Below are 15,678 nucleotides of genomic sequence, written 5' to 3'. Positions count from 1 at the left end.
AAATGAGAGTGCTACTTGGGATAAGATAAATGGACATTCATTTAGTTAGGAGCAGGAAAGAATAAAACAAAAGACAGAAAAACAGCAGCACCATGCCTATATGGCTTTCAGGTGAGGAAATAGGAGCATCTGACCTCTGTGTCCACCCACAGGGCTTTTTTTTTTTTGGTCCTCATCAACACTACGAGAGAGAGAGAGAGAGAGAGAGAGAGAGAGAAAGAGAGAGAGAGAGAGAGAGAGAGAGAGAGAAAAGAGAGAGAGAGAGAGAGAGAGAGAGAGAGAGAGAGAGAGAGAGAGAGAGAGAGAGAGAGAGAGATCTCCAGTTAGTACATATTGTTTGCCCACTCAGTTCCAGCTCAACGGCCAATTAAAAGGCTGAGAAGAAGCACAAGAAAGTCACAGAATGCTTGTGCATGCTCTGATATGGATAGGCTCCTGGCTCATCACCCACTTCCCAAGTTCCCAGGCATTCACCTGGGTTGGCAAAGTGACTATGTTTCTGGGACTGGGACCTCGTTAGCTAAGCCCACCTACACAGACACCAGGGTAAATTTTTGAGAAGACACCAGCATCTTAGAAAGTCAGAAAAGGCTTTATATAGGTGTTCTTGAGTTTTGAAGGAAATGAGGGATTCTAAGAGGCAGAAGTAAGGTGGGAAAAAGCAGCAAGGAGACCAGTTTGCTTAAACTGCTGAGTGTGGGAAAGAGAATGATGTCTAATAAGGTTGGAAAAACAAGTTGGAATCAGTTTGTGAACAGCTTTAAAAGCTAAACAGAGTTTACATTTGACAATAGATTTTTCTCATGAACAGATTTGATCATGCCCCTTCTCTGCTCAAAATTCCCAAGTGGCTTCCTATGACCTACCACATAAACTTCAAACTCTAGGTTGGCATTTAGGCCTAGCCCCAATATTGCACCATCCTAATCCTGCCTTTTTAGCCATATCATACTACTTCTAAGAACATCACTGGGTCATAGAACTGAAAGAGCCCTTAGAAATCATCTAATCCAACCCCTTCGTTTTATATGAAGAAACTTAAGAGGTTAAATCCCCCCAAAAATGAGGCAGCTGTATGGCACAGTGGATAGAGCACCAGCCCTGGAGTCAGGAGGACCTCAGTTCAAATCTGATCTCAGACATTTGACATTAGCTGTGTGACCCTAGGCAAGTCACTTCACCCTGACTGCCTCCTCCCCCCCCCCCCCCACCAACAAAGAGGTTAAAAGACTTAAAAGGTCCCAAAGGTAATAAACTGAGTGAGATTAGAACCAGCTCCTCTGGGTTCAGTGCTTCCTTCTACATTATAGCTTCTCACTTATGCACAATGCTCCAACTAAATTAAGCTACTCACCAATGCCCACAAAAGCTTCATTTACCTGAGCTTCACACTTTTGCTCACACTGTTCCCTAAGCCTGTAATGTCCACCCCATCTCTATTTCTGATGGTTGAAATCAAACCCAACCTATACGACCTAGCACCAATGCCTTCTCCATAGAGTCTTTTGTGATCCCATTAGTAATGATCTCTGCCTGCAGGTACCTCACAAACTACTTGGTATGTATTACTCACACATGTATCATTTTGTTTGTGAGAATGTCATATTCACCTGCCATCAGATTCTGACTATGAGGTACATAAAGTTGAGACCTGTTTTACTTATTCTCCCTAAAACATAGAAGAATGCAATCCAACTACCATGTCATGGTAGCTTTGCCAATCAAAGGATTTCAGAGTTGGAAGGGGCCTCAATGGCTATCTAGTCCAAATCATACCTGAAAAAGCCCAACCACAACCTACTTACCTATGGTCTTCCAGCCTTTGCTTAAAGACCTCCAGCAAGAGAGAACCTGCTCCCAGTGAAATTCATTCTACTTTTGGTTCATTCTGTTAGGAAGCTGTTCATTACAGAAGTCTAAATTTGCCTACTCCTCCTGGTTCTGCCTTTCAGGGATAGAGACAAATGTCTAATCTCTCCTCTACATGACAGTCTTATGAATAAAAACAACTATTATGTTCCTTAAGGAGTCTCCTTTTCTCCAAGATAAGCATTCCTCGCTCCTTCAACTAATCCTGACAAGGATACTCTCTAGCTAACCAATGTCCTTCATAATCTGTGGTGCCCAGAACTTAACACAATACTGCAGATGTGATATTCTAGAGAAGAGTATAGAGGGTACCATCACCTCCTTACTCCTGGAATCTATGCCTCTCAATGCAACTCAACATCCCATCAACTCTTGGCTGCCACGTCACAATGTTGCCTCATTTTTTTAGTGGACTGCGATTCAGAGATGTTTAGAAGACAAATTATTAACCTTGTATACCATGTACTATGCTTAATTAATTTTTTAAACTACATTAACTCCTATTTAATTTCACCTTCTTATAGTCTGCTCAATAGTCTAACCTAATTCTAATTAAAATATTTTTCAACTCCATGTATCATCTTGTATGTTAGCTACCCTTCACAGCTTTGAATGCCATTTATGTATTTTACAAAAATGAGGGCCATATAAAACAGCCATTTCTCTCTCTCAAAGCAATAAGTAGTATTGTAGCTGAAGGAAAATCTAATAACTCAATTCCTGTATATTTAATATATGATAAAATTTTATTAAGTTCTCCCCCTCTGCACAATCTCCAACATGAAGTCTCTGATCAGTGATGAGGCATTCATTACATTTATGGAAATTTTCACCAATGTGAATTATCTTAAGTCTTCTTAGGTGTTCCCTCTAGCTGAATACTTTCCCAAACACATTATATTCACAAGGTTTCTCAATGGTATGAATTTTCTTATGAGCAGCAAAGGTCTGCCTCAACCTAAAAGCTTTCCCACATTCATTACATTCAAAGGGTTTCTCTCCAGTATGAGTTTTCTTGTGTGTATTAAGGTTTCCTTTTTGGCTGAATGCTTTCCCACATTCACTGCATTCAAAAGGTTTCTCTCCAGTATGAATTCTCTTATGTGCATTAAGGCTTCCCTTACGGCTGAAGGTCTTCCCACATTGATTACATTTATATGGTTTCTCTCCAGTATGCATTCTCTGATGTTGCAAGAGGTATGAACTATGCCTGAAGGTTTTCCCACATTCTTTACATTCAAAGTGCTTCTCTCTAGTATGAATTTTCTTATGTATATTAAGGTAAGTACTGTTGATGAAGGTTTTCCCACATTCACTGCATGACCAAGGCTTTTCTCCAGTATGAATTATCATATGTACCTTAAGACTTCTATTCTGGCTAAAGGCTTTTCCACATTCATTACATTTATAGGGCTTCTCTCCAGTATGAATTCTCTTGTGTACATTAAAGCTTCCCTTCTGGCTGAAGGCTTTCCCACAATCACTACATTTATAGGGTTTCTCTCTCGTATGAATTCTTTGATGTTGGCTTAGATATTGATTACTACTGAAGGATTTCCCACATTCATTACACTCAAATGGTTTCTCTCCAGTATGAATTATCTTGTGTATATTAAGGTGAAAATTGTTACTGAAGGTTTTTCCACATTCATTACAGGAGCAGAGCTTTTCTCCACTATGAATTATCTTATGTGCATCAAGACTTCTCTTCTGGCTGAAGGCTTTCCCACAGTCATTGCATTTATATGGTTTCTCTCCAGTATGAATCCTCTTGTGCACATTAAGGCTTCCTTTCTGGCTGAAGGTCTTCCCACACTCATGACATTTATAGGGCTTCTCTCCAGTATGAATTCTTTGATGTTGAGTTAGGTATTCATTACTGCTGAAAGCTTTCCCACATTCATTACATTCAAATGGTTTCTTTCCAGCATGAATTAGCTTATGTCTTTTAAGGTTTCCCTTCTGGCTGAAGGATTTCCCACATTCATTGCACGTATAAGGTCTCTCTCCAGTATGAATTCTTTGATGTACAGTAAGGCATGAGTTAATGCTAAAGGCTTTACCACATTCATTACATTTATGGGGTTTGCCTCGAGTATGTCTTCTATAGTAATGAATAAGGTTTGAATGGTAACTAAATGACTTTCTGCATTTATTATACTTACACAGTTTCTTCCCTAAGGTTATATTGTGTTTAATTGGATCTAAAAATGGTTTGAAGCTCTTTCCAAGTGGATCATATTTGTGAAGACATTTTCCTAAAGGAACTCTCTCTGGAAGAATGAAGATTGCTCCAAATGTATTATATTCTTGAGCATTCAGTTCATTAAAATTTTTTTTGTTTGGGATTCTCACTTGTCTGGACTCTTTCTCTTGGTAACTTTTCTCTCTCTCTAACCTGATCTGACAATCCCAAGGTTCTCCCAACTTAGAATTCCATGCACTATCCTTAGTGAGTTTCTCCTTAGGTAACTTTTCTATAGAAACAAGCTGTTCTGTAATTGACTCCTTGGTTTCATACCTTGTCTGCAAAACAAGAGAATCTGGAAAAAAAAAAAAGGATACATATCCATTATTTTCTGTGCTAGGAAAAAGGAAACTTGTATACTAAGTTCTAGATTCTGTCTTCTCAATCAAAAAGAGTGAAGAATTGTCTTACTGCTAAAGTCAAGTGACTGCTATTATCTCCCTACAGGAAGAAAAGAGAAAGGAGTTTGAGAAATATCTACCCATTCTATAAGGTAGCAGGGTGAATGAAATTAACACTTAAAAAAAGGGATCTCGGAAGTAAAAACAATAAAGAAAAAAGATCTGAAAGAGCCTTGACCTAAGTCCAGAGGTTAGAGGAGAGAAGAATGTGAGGAAAGAGGACAAAAGAGAGGCTCACTAAACAACTGGCACTAAATAAGAGCTCCAAAAAAGCAACAATTAGAGTTAGCATGGCTTCATCAAGAGTAGAGAATCCTGGGAGACTCAACTCATTTCCTTTTTTTGACAGCATTTGATACAGTCTTTAATGTTATACTAGTAGATAAGACAGAGACAAAGGCTAGGAAGTGGATTCAGAACCAGTTAATTACCAGATCCAAAGAGAAGTAATTAACATTTATGTCAACTTAGAGCAGAGACTTTAACAAGAATAAGCTATCTAAAATTTTTATCAGTGGCTTGGAGGCAAACACAGAAAGCATTTTTCCCATATTTACATATAAGATAAATCTGAAAGGTATGCCTTTATATGGGATGATCATATGAAATGACAGTGTTTTTATCTAAAAATATCTCCACAGGCTAGAACACTGGACTTCATCTAGTAAGATATTTATTAAGGGACAAATATGGGTTTAAAAAAAATTCACAATAAGAGAGTGGAAGCTGTGACTTCCTGAAAGAAGTTCACTGAAAAAAAAAAATAAGAAGAAGGGGGTAGGGGGGAGAGATAGTGAACTACAAGCTCAAGTAGACTAGAGAGTGTCAATTTTATGCTGCACTGAGAGGCTTAGCATTTAAAACAAGTGAAGTAAGAGTCCCATGATTCCATTACAAAGGCCTGGTAAGACCATCTTTGGAACGCCATATTCAGTTCTGGACAGAACATCTTAGGAAGGACTTGGATATACTGGACGGTGTACAGAGCAAGCCTCCAAGATGGTGAAGGGACTCAAGAGCATGTGGTAAGAGTTAAAATGACGTAACTGGGGACATTTAACCTAATGAAGAGAAGACATAAGCTGTCTTCAATATTTAAGGGGTGTTAGGTGGAAAAAACGTTAGCACTAGACTGCTCTCTTCTGCCTTCTGAAAGGTTGTAGTACAATACACCTTTTCTCACACGTTGAAAGCTGAAAAGAGAATGAGCTGACCAGTGAGTAAAGGGAAGAAAAGTTGTCATGTTGCTACTTTGGGAGTAAAGTCAGAAGGAACTTTGAAAGCTATGAAATCAGGCAATACTTGAGGAGGCATTGGAGAGGAACAGAATTCACCCAGAGTATAACTGGGAGGAGGAAAAGGATACCACAGTAACAGACTAGAAACAATGGGGATAAGGAAAAATGTCAGAAGGTAAGAAGAGATTGTAGGAACATTAAGCCTTCATTATTTCACATGGGAAGAGGCGGGAGTGGCAGTCATGTGAATGGAGGAAAAGGGGTAGATTTAAGAGACATTATGGAAATAGAATAAACAACGCTTGGCAACTGGTGAAATGTTCATGGGAAAAGTAAGAAAGAGGAAAGAGGAAAGAATAATACTGAGGTATAAGTGAATGAAAGAATATTAGTGTCTTTGACATGAATAGAAATATTTAGAGGAAGGGGAAAACACTAAGTTACAATATGGACATGTTTAATTTGAGAAACTAATGGGATATCTCAGTAGTATATGAAGCAGGAAGTTTGTGATGGTGGATTAGAGTTCAGGAGAGATATTAGGGCTAAATATATGGATTGGAATAATCTGTAAATATAGGGAAATTGAATCAAGGAGAAATAACCAAGGAAGAGAGTACAGAGTCAGAGAAGAAAAGAAGGGAGAGTTAAAGCCTCTAGAATGGATGAACTGTCTAAATTAGAGTGTAATAAGCTTCTAAAGCAGACAGGAGAGCAGAGACATGAAGAGACAGTCCTGAAGTGACATCTAGAATTGGTGAAAGTGAGCTTGAGACATGAAGAAGAAAAGTAATCAAGGATAACACCATTAGAGAGAAAAGACAACCAAGATAACCAAGAGCATCAATAGAGACCACAGAACATCATAAAATCTCCCTTGGGAGACTAAGAAGCAAGATGGCCTTTGAATCTGAAGAACCCTCAGAAGGTCTCTAGCCCAACCCAAAGACCTGAACAAGAATGCCCTCCACAACAAATATGAAAAGTGGTCAATGGGACTCTGCTAGGAGCCCTCCACTGAACCCTGGAACCCACTGCCCCATAAGGAAGCTCATTACACTCTAATTGCTGCAAAGTTTTTCCTTATATCAAGCCTAAATTTGCCTCTTTATAGCATCCTCCTATTGCACCTAATTCTGCCTCAGGGGCCAAGAAGAATGTCTCTTCCAAGTGGCAGTCCTTCAAACACAGAACTGGAAAGCCCCCCCTCCCCAAATACCCCTCTTAGGCATTCAAAGCTATTCATTGCCTGCCCCACCCTCTCCCAGGTTCCTTGCACCCTACTCACCCCCTCACACTCTGTGATGCAGTGACACTGGTCTCCTGGGTGCTCCCTACACATGACACACCACCTCTAGCCTTGGAGCATTTTCACAGACTGTCCCCAAGGTCTGAAATTCTCTTCTTCCTCATCACCACCTCCTGGTTTCTCTGGTTTCCTTCAAGTCCCACCTAAAATCCAAATTTCTCCAGGAGGGTTTTGCTGATTCCTTTTAATGCTAATGCCTGCCCTCTGTTTATCATCTCCAATTTGTCCTGTATGTATCTTGTTTCACAGAATTGTTTGAATTAAGACGGTGAACTCTTTGGGACTGTCTTTTGCCTTTCTTTGTATCCCCGGCACAGAGGAGACCTTAATAAATGTGTGATGACTGAATGACCGCTTTTTACTCACTCACCTAACTGAGGGCTTTGTAGGACTTTCCCCCCTAGCAGCCATGGAGCTTCTCTTTTCTCCAAATGAGAAATCACATCTAGTTTGGAAACTGGAAGACCTGCTCATGTGAAAAGGGAAAAGAACAGAGGACAGAAAGACACCTCAGAATTTGATCTTAATCTCTTTCTTTAAAAAACAGAGCACATGTCAAGAAGTCCCAGAGGGTGGTAATGAATGAACTGTGGGAAAAAATGTTTCATATTGTATTCTCATCATGCATAGGTGATGGGTTATAGAGTTTGGTCTGGACTCAAGAAAATTAGTTCCTTTTAATACCCACCATGCTGAGAGGATGAAAACCTTTCACATTTTCAAATAGCTACTCTGAGATTTTATTAAAGATTCTTTGATCAAAATGACCAGACGGTAGCCTCAGAGCAGCACAATAAAGCTACTAACTTATAGTCATTCAAAGCAAAAACCTTCCAACTGGAAGAAAGCAAAACAAACACTGGGCCTCTTGGTGCTGAAGGATTTAGAAATCTCCTTATGTTATAGGGATTCATGAGAATATCCCTGCACACCAAGCCAGAACTCAACCAAGTACTGGTTATCTCATAGTCTTTAGGAAGAGCAAATGCAAAATATCCCCATGGACAAATGACAGCTCCTGGGACAAAAGCTGTCCTTACCAAGGGAGATAAAGTTCTCATAATTCTCCAGCATCACATCTCTGTACATGTTCTTCTGAGCAGGATCCAATTGGCCCCATTCCTCTCGAGTGAAGTCCACAGCCACATCTTGAAAGGTCAAGGATTTCTGAAATTTAGAAAAAAAAATTCCTGTTCACCCAAATAAATATAAGGATAAGGGGATGATCTGATCTGAATCTTTAATCATAGATTTAGACCTAAAAGGAACCTTAAAAGATATCTTATCTAATCCCTTCATTTCATACATAAGGAAACTGAGGTCCAGTGGGGTTAAGTGACTTACCTAGGGTCACACAAGTTATAAATGGTGGAGTCAGGATAGGACATCTGTCCTGCACCTTAAAGGATAACAGGATGTTAATGGGCAAAATGGGAAAAACATATAAGCAAAGGCATAAAAGCAAAGCAATGAGGGGCACTGACAAGGTGAGTCTGGTCTAGAAGGGAACAGGATGAAAAGCCTAAAATGGTAGGGTGATGCTCCCTATACCACAAAAAATATCAAATGTATACATGATCTAAATGAAAAAAGATCATATCATAAAAAAAAACTTAAAGGATGGAAAGATATAACAACTATGGCTAAGGGAAGAATGTTTAACTAAAACATGGGATAGAGATCATAAAAGATAAATTGATGATTAAGACTATGTAACAATGAAAATTTTTTGCATTAACAAAAATCAATGCAGCTAGCATTAGAAAAGAAGCAATTAATGTGAGAAAATACTTGCAGCAAATATTTCTTGAAAAATTTAATAACTCAGATAGACAGGGAATTGACACAAATATGTAAGAACAAACGCTGCATATCCTCCAATAGATGAGTGGTCAAGGGATATTCCATGGAAGCAGCACTGGCTCTGGAGTCAGGGACATGAATTCCAGATTCCTCTGATGCTTTCTACCTCTCTGACCTTGAGCAGCTCATCTTTGTTTACTGTAAACATCAGAAGAGGCATAAAACAAAGAGACATGCTCACCAAAGGTGTCTGCCACTGTGATAGGAGAAACCCAAAGAATATCAAGTTTCCAAAACTAGATGAAATGCAGACTATCAGCAATATATGAAAAAAGATCCAGATCATTAATAACAAAAGAAATTCAAATTTGAAATTCTCAAGTTTTCATCTGAAATCCATCAAATTGGCAAAGATGAGAGCTGAAAACAGTCAAGATGGGAGGTCTCTGTGAAGGCAGTCACACTAAGATGAAACTGTGTGCTGGTACAAAACAAGACATTTATGAAAATCACCTTAATAAGGTCATCCATGATGAAGGCAGAAGGAAACAGGCAGTCTTTCACAAAAAAATATATATATATATTCTCCAACAGACGACATATGTCTGCAGCCAGACTGAAAGGTGCAGAGAACACAAGATTCCACTGTGCTTATTGTTTGTTGACTTAAAAAAAAAGTATTTGAATTGGTAGATCAAAATGCTGCCTTAGGGACGCTTGTCCAATTAGGTGTATCCCCTCTATGATGAACTTGCTATAGAAGTATAATATCAAGAGTTACATAGGGCAGGCAAGCACAAATGGGTTGCGGGCTGTATCATTAGAAGGAACTTCCAAATTGTTGTGACCGCAGATCCACCCGAAAATTTAAAGGAAGTATCTCCCATGCATGTTAAATTACAAAAATGTTAAAATTACAAGACTCCTTGAAAGAGGTGACAATGTTACAGTGTTAAAATTACAAAAGACTCCTTGAAAGAGGTGACAACTTCTTCAATGATCTCCTAATTAATGATATTAATAAAAGTCAGGCATAAAACAAACGTGCTCATCCAAGGTGCTTGCCACAAAGAGGAATTCACTACAGATGACCCTCCACAGAACATAGAAGAAATTCCTAAATGAGATCTGCAATGACTCAAAAGAATTCAGACTACTTATTCAGAAAGGAAAAACCAAGTGGATAAAGACTATCTAACCAGACTATGATATTTAGTACCATTTGTACATACATCTTGGGCAGGCACTAGAGAGGAACAATAAAGTGGCTGCAGAATTGCATGCCAGCAGAACAAACTGGATGTCATTTGGGAAACCTAGTAGAATTTAAACAACCCCCATTTTTCTTCCACATCAATCCTCTTTCAGTGATACTGTGTGGCTGCGTGTGCTGAAATAATGCAATCTCTAAAGAATGCAAGTTGTGGGACAGCCAAAGGGCAATAGAAAACAAGGTAGTAAAGGCAAGTATACTGATGTGCAACACCAGTGAAGAACTACACAGGAGAAGTGGCAGAAAGAAGACCAGAAAAGAAAGTGTGACAATTATATGGCAAAATGCAAGGGCTCATGCACAGAGGGGCCAGGTATTGCAACTAAAAGGAAGGGGACCAGGACTGTGAGTGAACCGCCAGCAGAAGACTTAGAGGAGGAAATGAAAAGGGTTACAAAGGATGAGGAAGAGTCAGCAGGTTCTGATATGCACAGAGGGGTGTAGCACCAAAGCTGCTTGGACCGCCAATCAATCTCTCCTGGGCACTGAAACACAGAAGAAAGCATCTCCCACCTTTAGCGTAAGAATACGCTTCAGTCTTTTCTAGTATCCGTTTTTGTTTTAGTATATCTAGATACGCAAACGTATTTTTATAAAAACCCTCTAACACTAGAAGTTGCAGAGAAGGCGCCAATGTGCAGAGGTAGTTCCCTATGCCGATGAAATCACAAGTCCAGTCATTACCTCTATCTTATTTAAAATTAAATCAAAACGGCTTTCAACTGAAAAAAAGAGAAGGGAAATAAATGCCTACACAACTCCACTGTGATATCAGAAGGCTAGAGGCATGGAAGGCATCAAGGCTTGCGGTCTGAGGTGTTCTCACCTAAGGAGGCTGCCTCTGGGGGTGGGGGTGGTAGCCGGGAGCCAGCAGGTCCCCTGAGCAAGGCAGTGAGGAGCCCCACTGTATCTTCCACCTGTGCAGTCCAAGACACCCTGCACCTCCTGCCACCAGCCCCATCTCCTCGCTGGGACATGGAGAAGAACATCCTATACAAAGAGCAGCCCTCTCCAAGACCTCAGCCTCCCCTCTCCTGCTGCACTTGTCCTTGGGGTAAGAAGAGTAAAGCTGGCGGGGAAAGAAGCGTCTTTCATTACATCTCCAGCAGAGCACTTCTGCTGTCTAATCCCCAGCCTTTGGAGGGAAGAAGAGTAATGAAGTGGGTTTTCCACTTGCCTTCAGCCCAATATCCAGTCTCTTATGAGAGAATGAGTAGTGCCCTCCTCTCAATGATTAACATTTTGACTCCTGGTCACAATCTCCACGTCCCAGTGCCTCTAAACTCCTGTAGATCATCATCCCACCCCACCCCCAACCCAATTCTTCATTCCTATCCACCCTCCCACCCAAAGCTTCGCCCTAACTCCACCTAGTCCTGGAATACATGTTCCACACATAACAAACTTCCCTTCATGTTAACTTTTTTCCCTCTCCCACGTCTCCCATCTACTAGCTCCTACTGAAATCTGGTTTCCCCCAATGACATGGCCTCCCTGGATGCCGTCTCTAGCTTTGGCTATGCCTTTACTCATTCTCTTCAGCTTGCTGGTGAAGGCTGAGAGTTCGACTACTCTTTGCTCCCCACTGCCACTTCTAGGTTCTCCCCCTAGCTCCATGACTCAGTAACTGCTCCTCCTTTGGGATCCATACAATTCACATCTACCACATAATCAAAATCCTGGTAGCTATTGTCTATAGACCCCTAAGTCACCCCCCTTCCTTCCTCAATGAGTTAGCTCACAACATGGCTCACAATTTTTCTCTCCTTCCTGACAACTGCCCTCATACTAGAAGGCTTCAACATACATATCTGACTCTCCCTCAAATATCCTAACCTTTCAGTTCCTCAAACTATTCAATGCCCATGAGTTACTCCTCCACCCCACCTTAGTCACATACAAAGATAGTCATACCCTTTCTCTTGACATCACCCACAAATATACCACCTCTAAGTTCAAGAATTCTGAAATCCCTTTATCTGATCATAATCTATTGACTTTTACTTTTTCCTCTGCCATATTAAAAAATCCGACTTTTCATCTGCATCATGACCTCTAATCTCTTGACCCCTCAATCCTCTCCCTGCACTAAACACTCTCTGCTCTTTTCCCCATATGGCTTTGGGAGTTAGACTACAAGGAAAGCTGAGCACTGAAGAATCAACGCTTTTGAAGTGTGATGCTGGAGGAGACTTTTGAGAACCCCTTGGACAGCAAGTTAAATCAGTCAATACTTAAAGAAATTAATTTAGGTTATTCACTGGAAGATCAAATACTGAAGCTGAAGCTTAAATACTATGGCCACATAACAAAAAGATAGGACTCACTGGAAAAGATCCTGATGTTGGCAAAGATTGATGATAAAAAGGAAAGGTGTCAGAAGAGATTGAGATGGATAGACAGTATCATGGAAACAAAGAATGTGAACCTACGCAGGCTTTGAGAGATAGTAGAGGATAGAAGGTCCTCGGCATGCTATGGTCCAGAGGATCACGAAGAGTCGGGCACAACTGAATGACTGAACAACAATGAACCAATTCAACTCTATGCTGTCCTCCTCTCTGGAGTCCTTGGCCTTCTCATCATACCATCAGCTACACCCAGCCAAGCCACAGCCATGGATCAGTCCCATCCTTTGTCACCTTCGCTCCTATACATGTGCTACTGAATGAAGATGGAGAAAATCACACAACCATTCTGACAGGGTTCACTCCAAAATGCATTACACAACCTCAGCCAGGCCCTCACTGCTGCTAGGAAATCCTAAACCTTTATCTGCTCATCCCACTCTCCAGAGTAGCTCTTCCAAATCTTTTCATCCCTTCTCAAACCTCTCATGGCTCCCCTTCCGCCATTCTCTCAACTGAGAACCCTACCTCATATTTTACCCAAAAACTGAGGCCATTCTCTGTGAATTTCCATTTCTCCCCTCTTCCTCATCTCTTTGCCTTATGTCACTCTCTGCCTCTTCACCTGTTTCACGTGATGAGGCAGCCTTACTCCTTACCAAAGCTAACTCCTCTACCTGCTCAAGAAATCTCATTCTGTCCTGTCTCCTCCAACAGACTGCCCCCCGTCAATCTCAATCTCTCCTTCTCTACTGGCTCTTTCCCTACTGCCTGCAAACATGTCCCATGTCTCCCCTATCCTGAAAAAAAAACATTCACTTGATCCTTTCATCTCTGCTAACTATTGTCTTATATATCTTCTGCCCCTTATAGCTAAATTCCTTGAACAGGCCATCTACAATATGTGCCTCCAGTTCATCTCCTCTCACTCTCTTCTTAATCTCTTACAATCTGGCTTCTGACCTTTTCATTCCACCCAAACTGCTCTCTCCCAAGTTACTAATGACCTCTTAGCTGACAACGGCCTTTTTGCAATCCTCATTCTCCTTGACCTCTCTGCAGCCTTTAACACTGTTGATCACTTTCTCACTTTCTCCTCTCTGATGCCCTCTTCTCTCTAGGGTTTCAGGATACACCTCTCCTGGTCCTCTTCCCATCTATCTGACCACTCCTTCTCAGGCCCCTTTGCTAGATCCTCTTCCAGATCACGCCCTCTAACCATAGGTGTCCCTCACGGTTTTGTTCTGGGCCCTCTTCTACTCTCCCTCTACGCCACCCTCCCTTTATATCACTCCTCTTGGTGATCTCATCAGCCTTTATCAGCTAGGCGGTGGAGCGAAAAGCACTGGAACTGGAGTCAAAAAGACCTGGGTTCAAATTCTACTTCAGACAGTTACAGCTGTGTGACCCTAGATGAGTCATTTAAACTTTCTCAGCCTCAGTTCCCTCATCTATAAAGTGAGAGTAATAATAACACCACCTATCTTCCAGGGTTGTTGTAAGGATCAAATAAGATAACATTTGTTATGCAAGCTGTACACCTTAGAGCACTCTATAAAATGCTAGGCATGGAGGGAGTGTGGAGTAGTGTTAGGGCACTGGACTTGGGGTTAGCAAAGCCTAAGGTCAAATCCTGCCTCAGATTTACTTGTCATGTGACCCTGGGCCAATCACTTAAGTTCTCTGTGCCTCACTTTCCTCAGCTTTAAATGAGGGAGTTGGACTGGACGGAGCTCCAGCTCTAAATCTATGATCCACAATTTGGGGAGAGATTTCAAAAGCTGAAAGAAAGGCTAGGTAAGATCCACAAACTAAAATGCTACAGAGAAAGTCAGAGTGGAAAGATGGGAAGCTCTCCAGAATGATATTCTAAAGACACAGAGAAATAATTCCAAGAGGAAGGTGTATAAACAGTGATGAAGATGCAGGGAGAACTTACAAACCAAGTTAGGATGGATGTTTAACAAGAAAAGAAAATTGAAGGAGATATGATACCCATCAGTGATGGCTTAGAAAAAAGAGAAAACACAAGAAACCAAGGCATAAGTTTTTAGGACCAGAAGATGAGATACTGCTGGACTGAATCACTTACAAGGCTCCCCAAATACAAATAGATCAGACCTATTTTATTGTACTTTTGAAGAAGCACTGCACTGACAGTCAGTGGCATTCAATGACTTAACTTTCCCCAGGATAACATTCAAGATTGTCAAAATGGCCTTCAAGGACTTCTAAAATCTGACCCTGCCCTAATGATCTTTACCCCTCCTAACGTGAACCCATGACAATTGGGCCAGTCTCTTCATCTATCCCCAGAGATATCAGCCACTGGTTCCAGGCCTTGACTCCAGCTCTGCTTTCTCCTCATAATGTCCTCTTCCATCTTCCAATCATCTAACTCACACTACAATCTCAGTCCCAATTCTCTTTCAGGAAGTCTACCCTGATCACTCCCTTCTCTGAATTCACGACATTTCTTTCCCGTACCATTCTGCTTGGCACTTCTTATTAGCTACCTAAAAATCTCTCTCTCTATCATTATCTAACTTTGTCATCAATTGCAATCCAAATTATAATGATTCCTGGTGTGTTTGTCCCACTAGGAATTAAGTTTTATACTTGTTCTCTTTGCAGCATTCTGCTGAGTTCTCAGCATATAACAGTTGAATGGATGAGTGAAAGTTTGACGGAGAGGTCAGGTGGAAGATATCTGGCACACTGGGAATGTTCCCTAGAGTCAATAGCATAGTGGAAAGATAACTGGAGCATGTGTGAGGAGACCCAGGTTCTATTGGAGGCTCTGCCACACCTCTCTGGACCTTACTGTAGCAAATCAGAGGGTTGGACTGTATGAGTCTAGCAGTCCAGTCTACATGATCTATAGACTCCAGGAATATCATTCATAAGAAGAGACAATCTTCTTGGAGAAAAGATTGTCCTCCAGGTGCCTGGATGTGACTTAGCTGAGCTTAGAAAATGGAGGGGGAAAACGGGAAAGAAATGTGTCTACACCTTGAAAAATGAGATGGCATTTCAAGAGTGAGAGGAAAGCCTAACTCACCTCAGACCTGGCTGTCAGGAACCCAGAAGTCATTCCCTCCTCCTCCTCCTCGCTTCTCCTTTCTTGGGGAAGGGCACAGTCTTGAGATGCCAGAACTGAGGGAGGAGAAAAGTCATGAGGGAGACCAA

The 15,678-nt window shown here is 41.0% G+C and overlaps 1 protein-coding gene across 1 annotated transcript; it reads right to left on the bottom strand.

The window, feature by feature from the left end:
- Window positions 1-2,592: 2,592 nt before the first annotated feature.
- On the bottom strand, window positions 2,593-15,654 carry LOC110202909 (uncharacterized). The gene is made up of 4 exons (XM_020979281.2): window positions 15,551-15,654; window positions 8,106-8,232; window positions 7,436-7,531; window positions 2,593-4,412 (listed from the first exon to the last, which is right to left on the bottom strand). Exons 1-4 carry the CDS (start codon window positions 15,581-15,583, stop codon window positions 2,740-2,742), a joined length of 1,929 nt encoding a protein of 642 aa, XP_020834940.1. The 5' UTR covers window positions 15,584-15,654; the 3' UTR covers window positions 2,593-2,739.
- Window positions 15,655-15,678: the final 24 nt, after the last annotated feature.

This window comes from Phascolarctos cinereus, unplaced genomic scaffold (assembly GCF_003287225.1).
Source record: "Phascolarctos cinereus isolate Bilbo 61053 unplaced genomic scaffold, phaCin_HiC Scaffold_2;HRSCAF=192, whole genome shotgun sequence".
NCBI classification, from domain to species: domain Eukaryota; kingdom Metazoa; phylum Chordata; class Mammalia; order Diprotodontia; family Phascolarctidae; genus Phascolarctos; species Phascolarctos cinereus.
The sequence above is the reverse complement of the archived record's forward strand: the minus strand, read 5'-3'. Positions and strand labels throughout refer to the sequence as shown.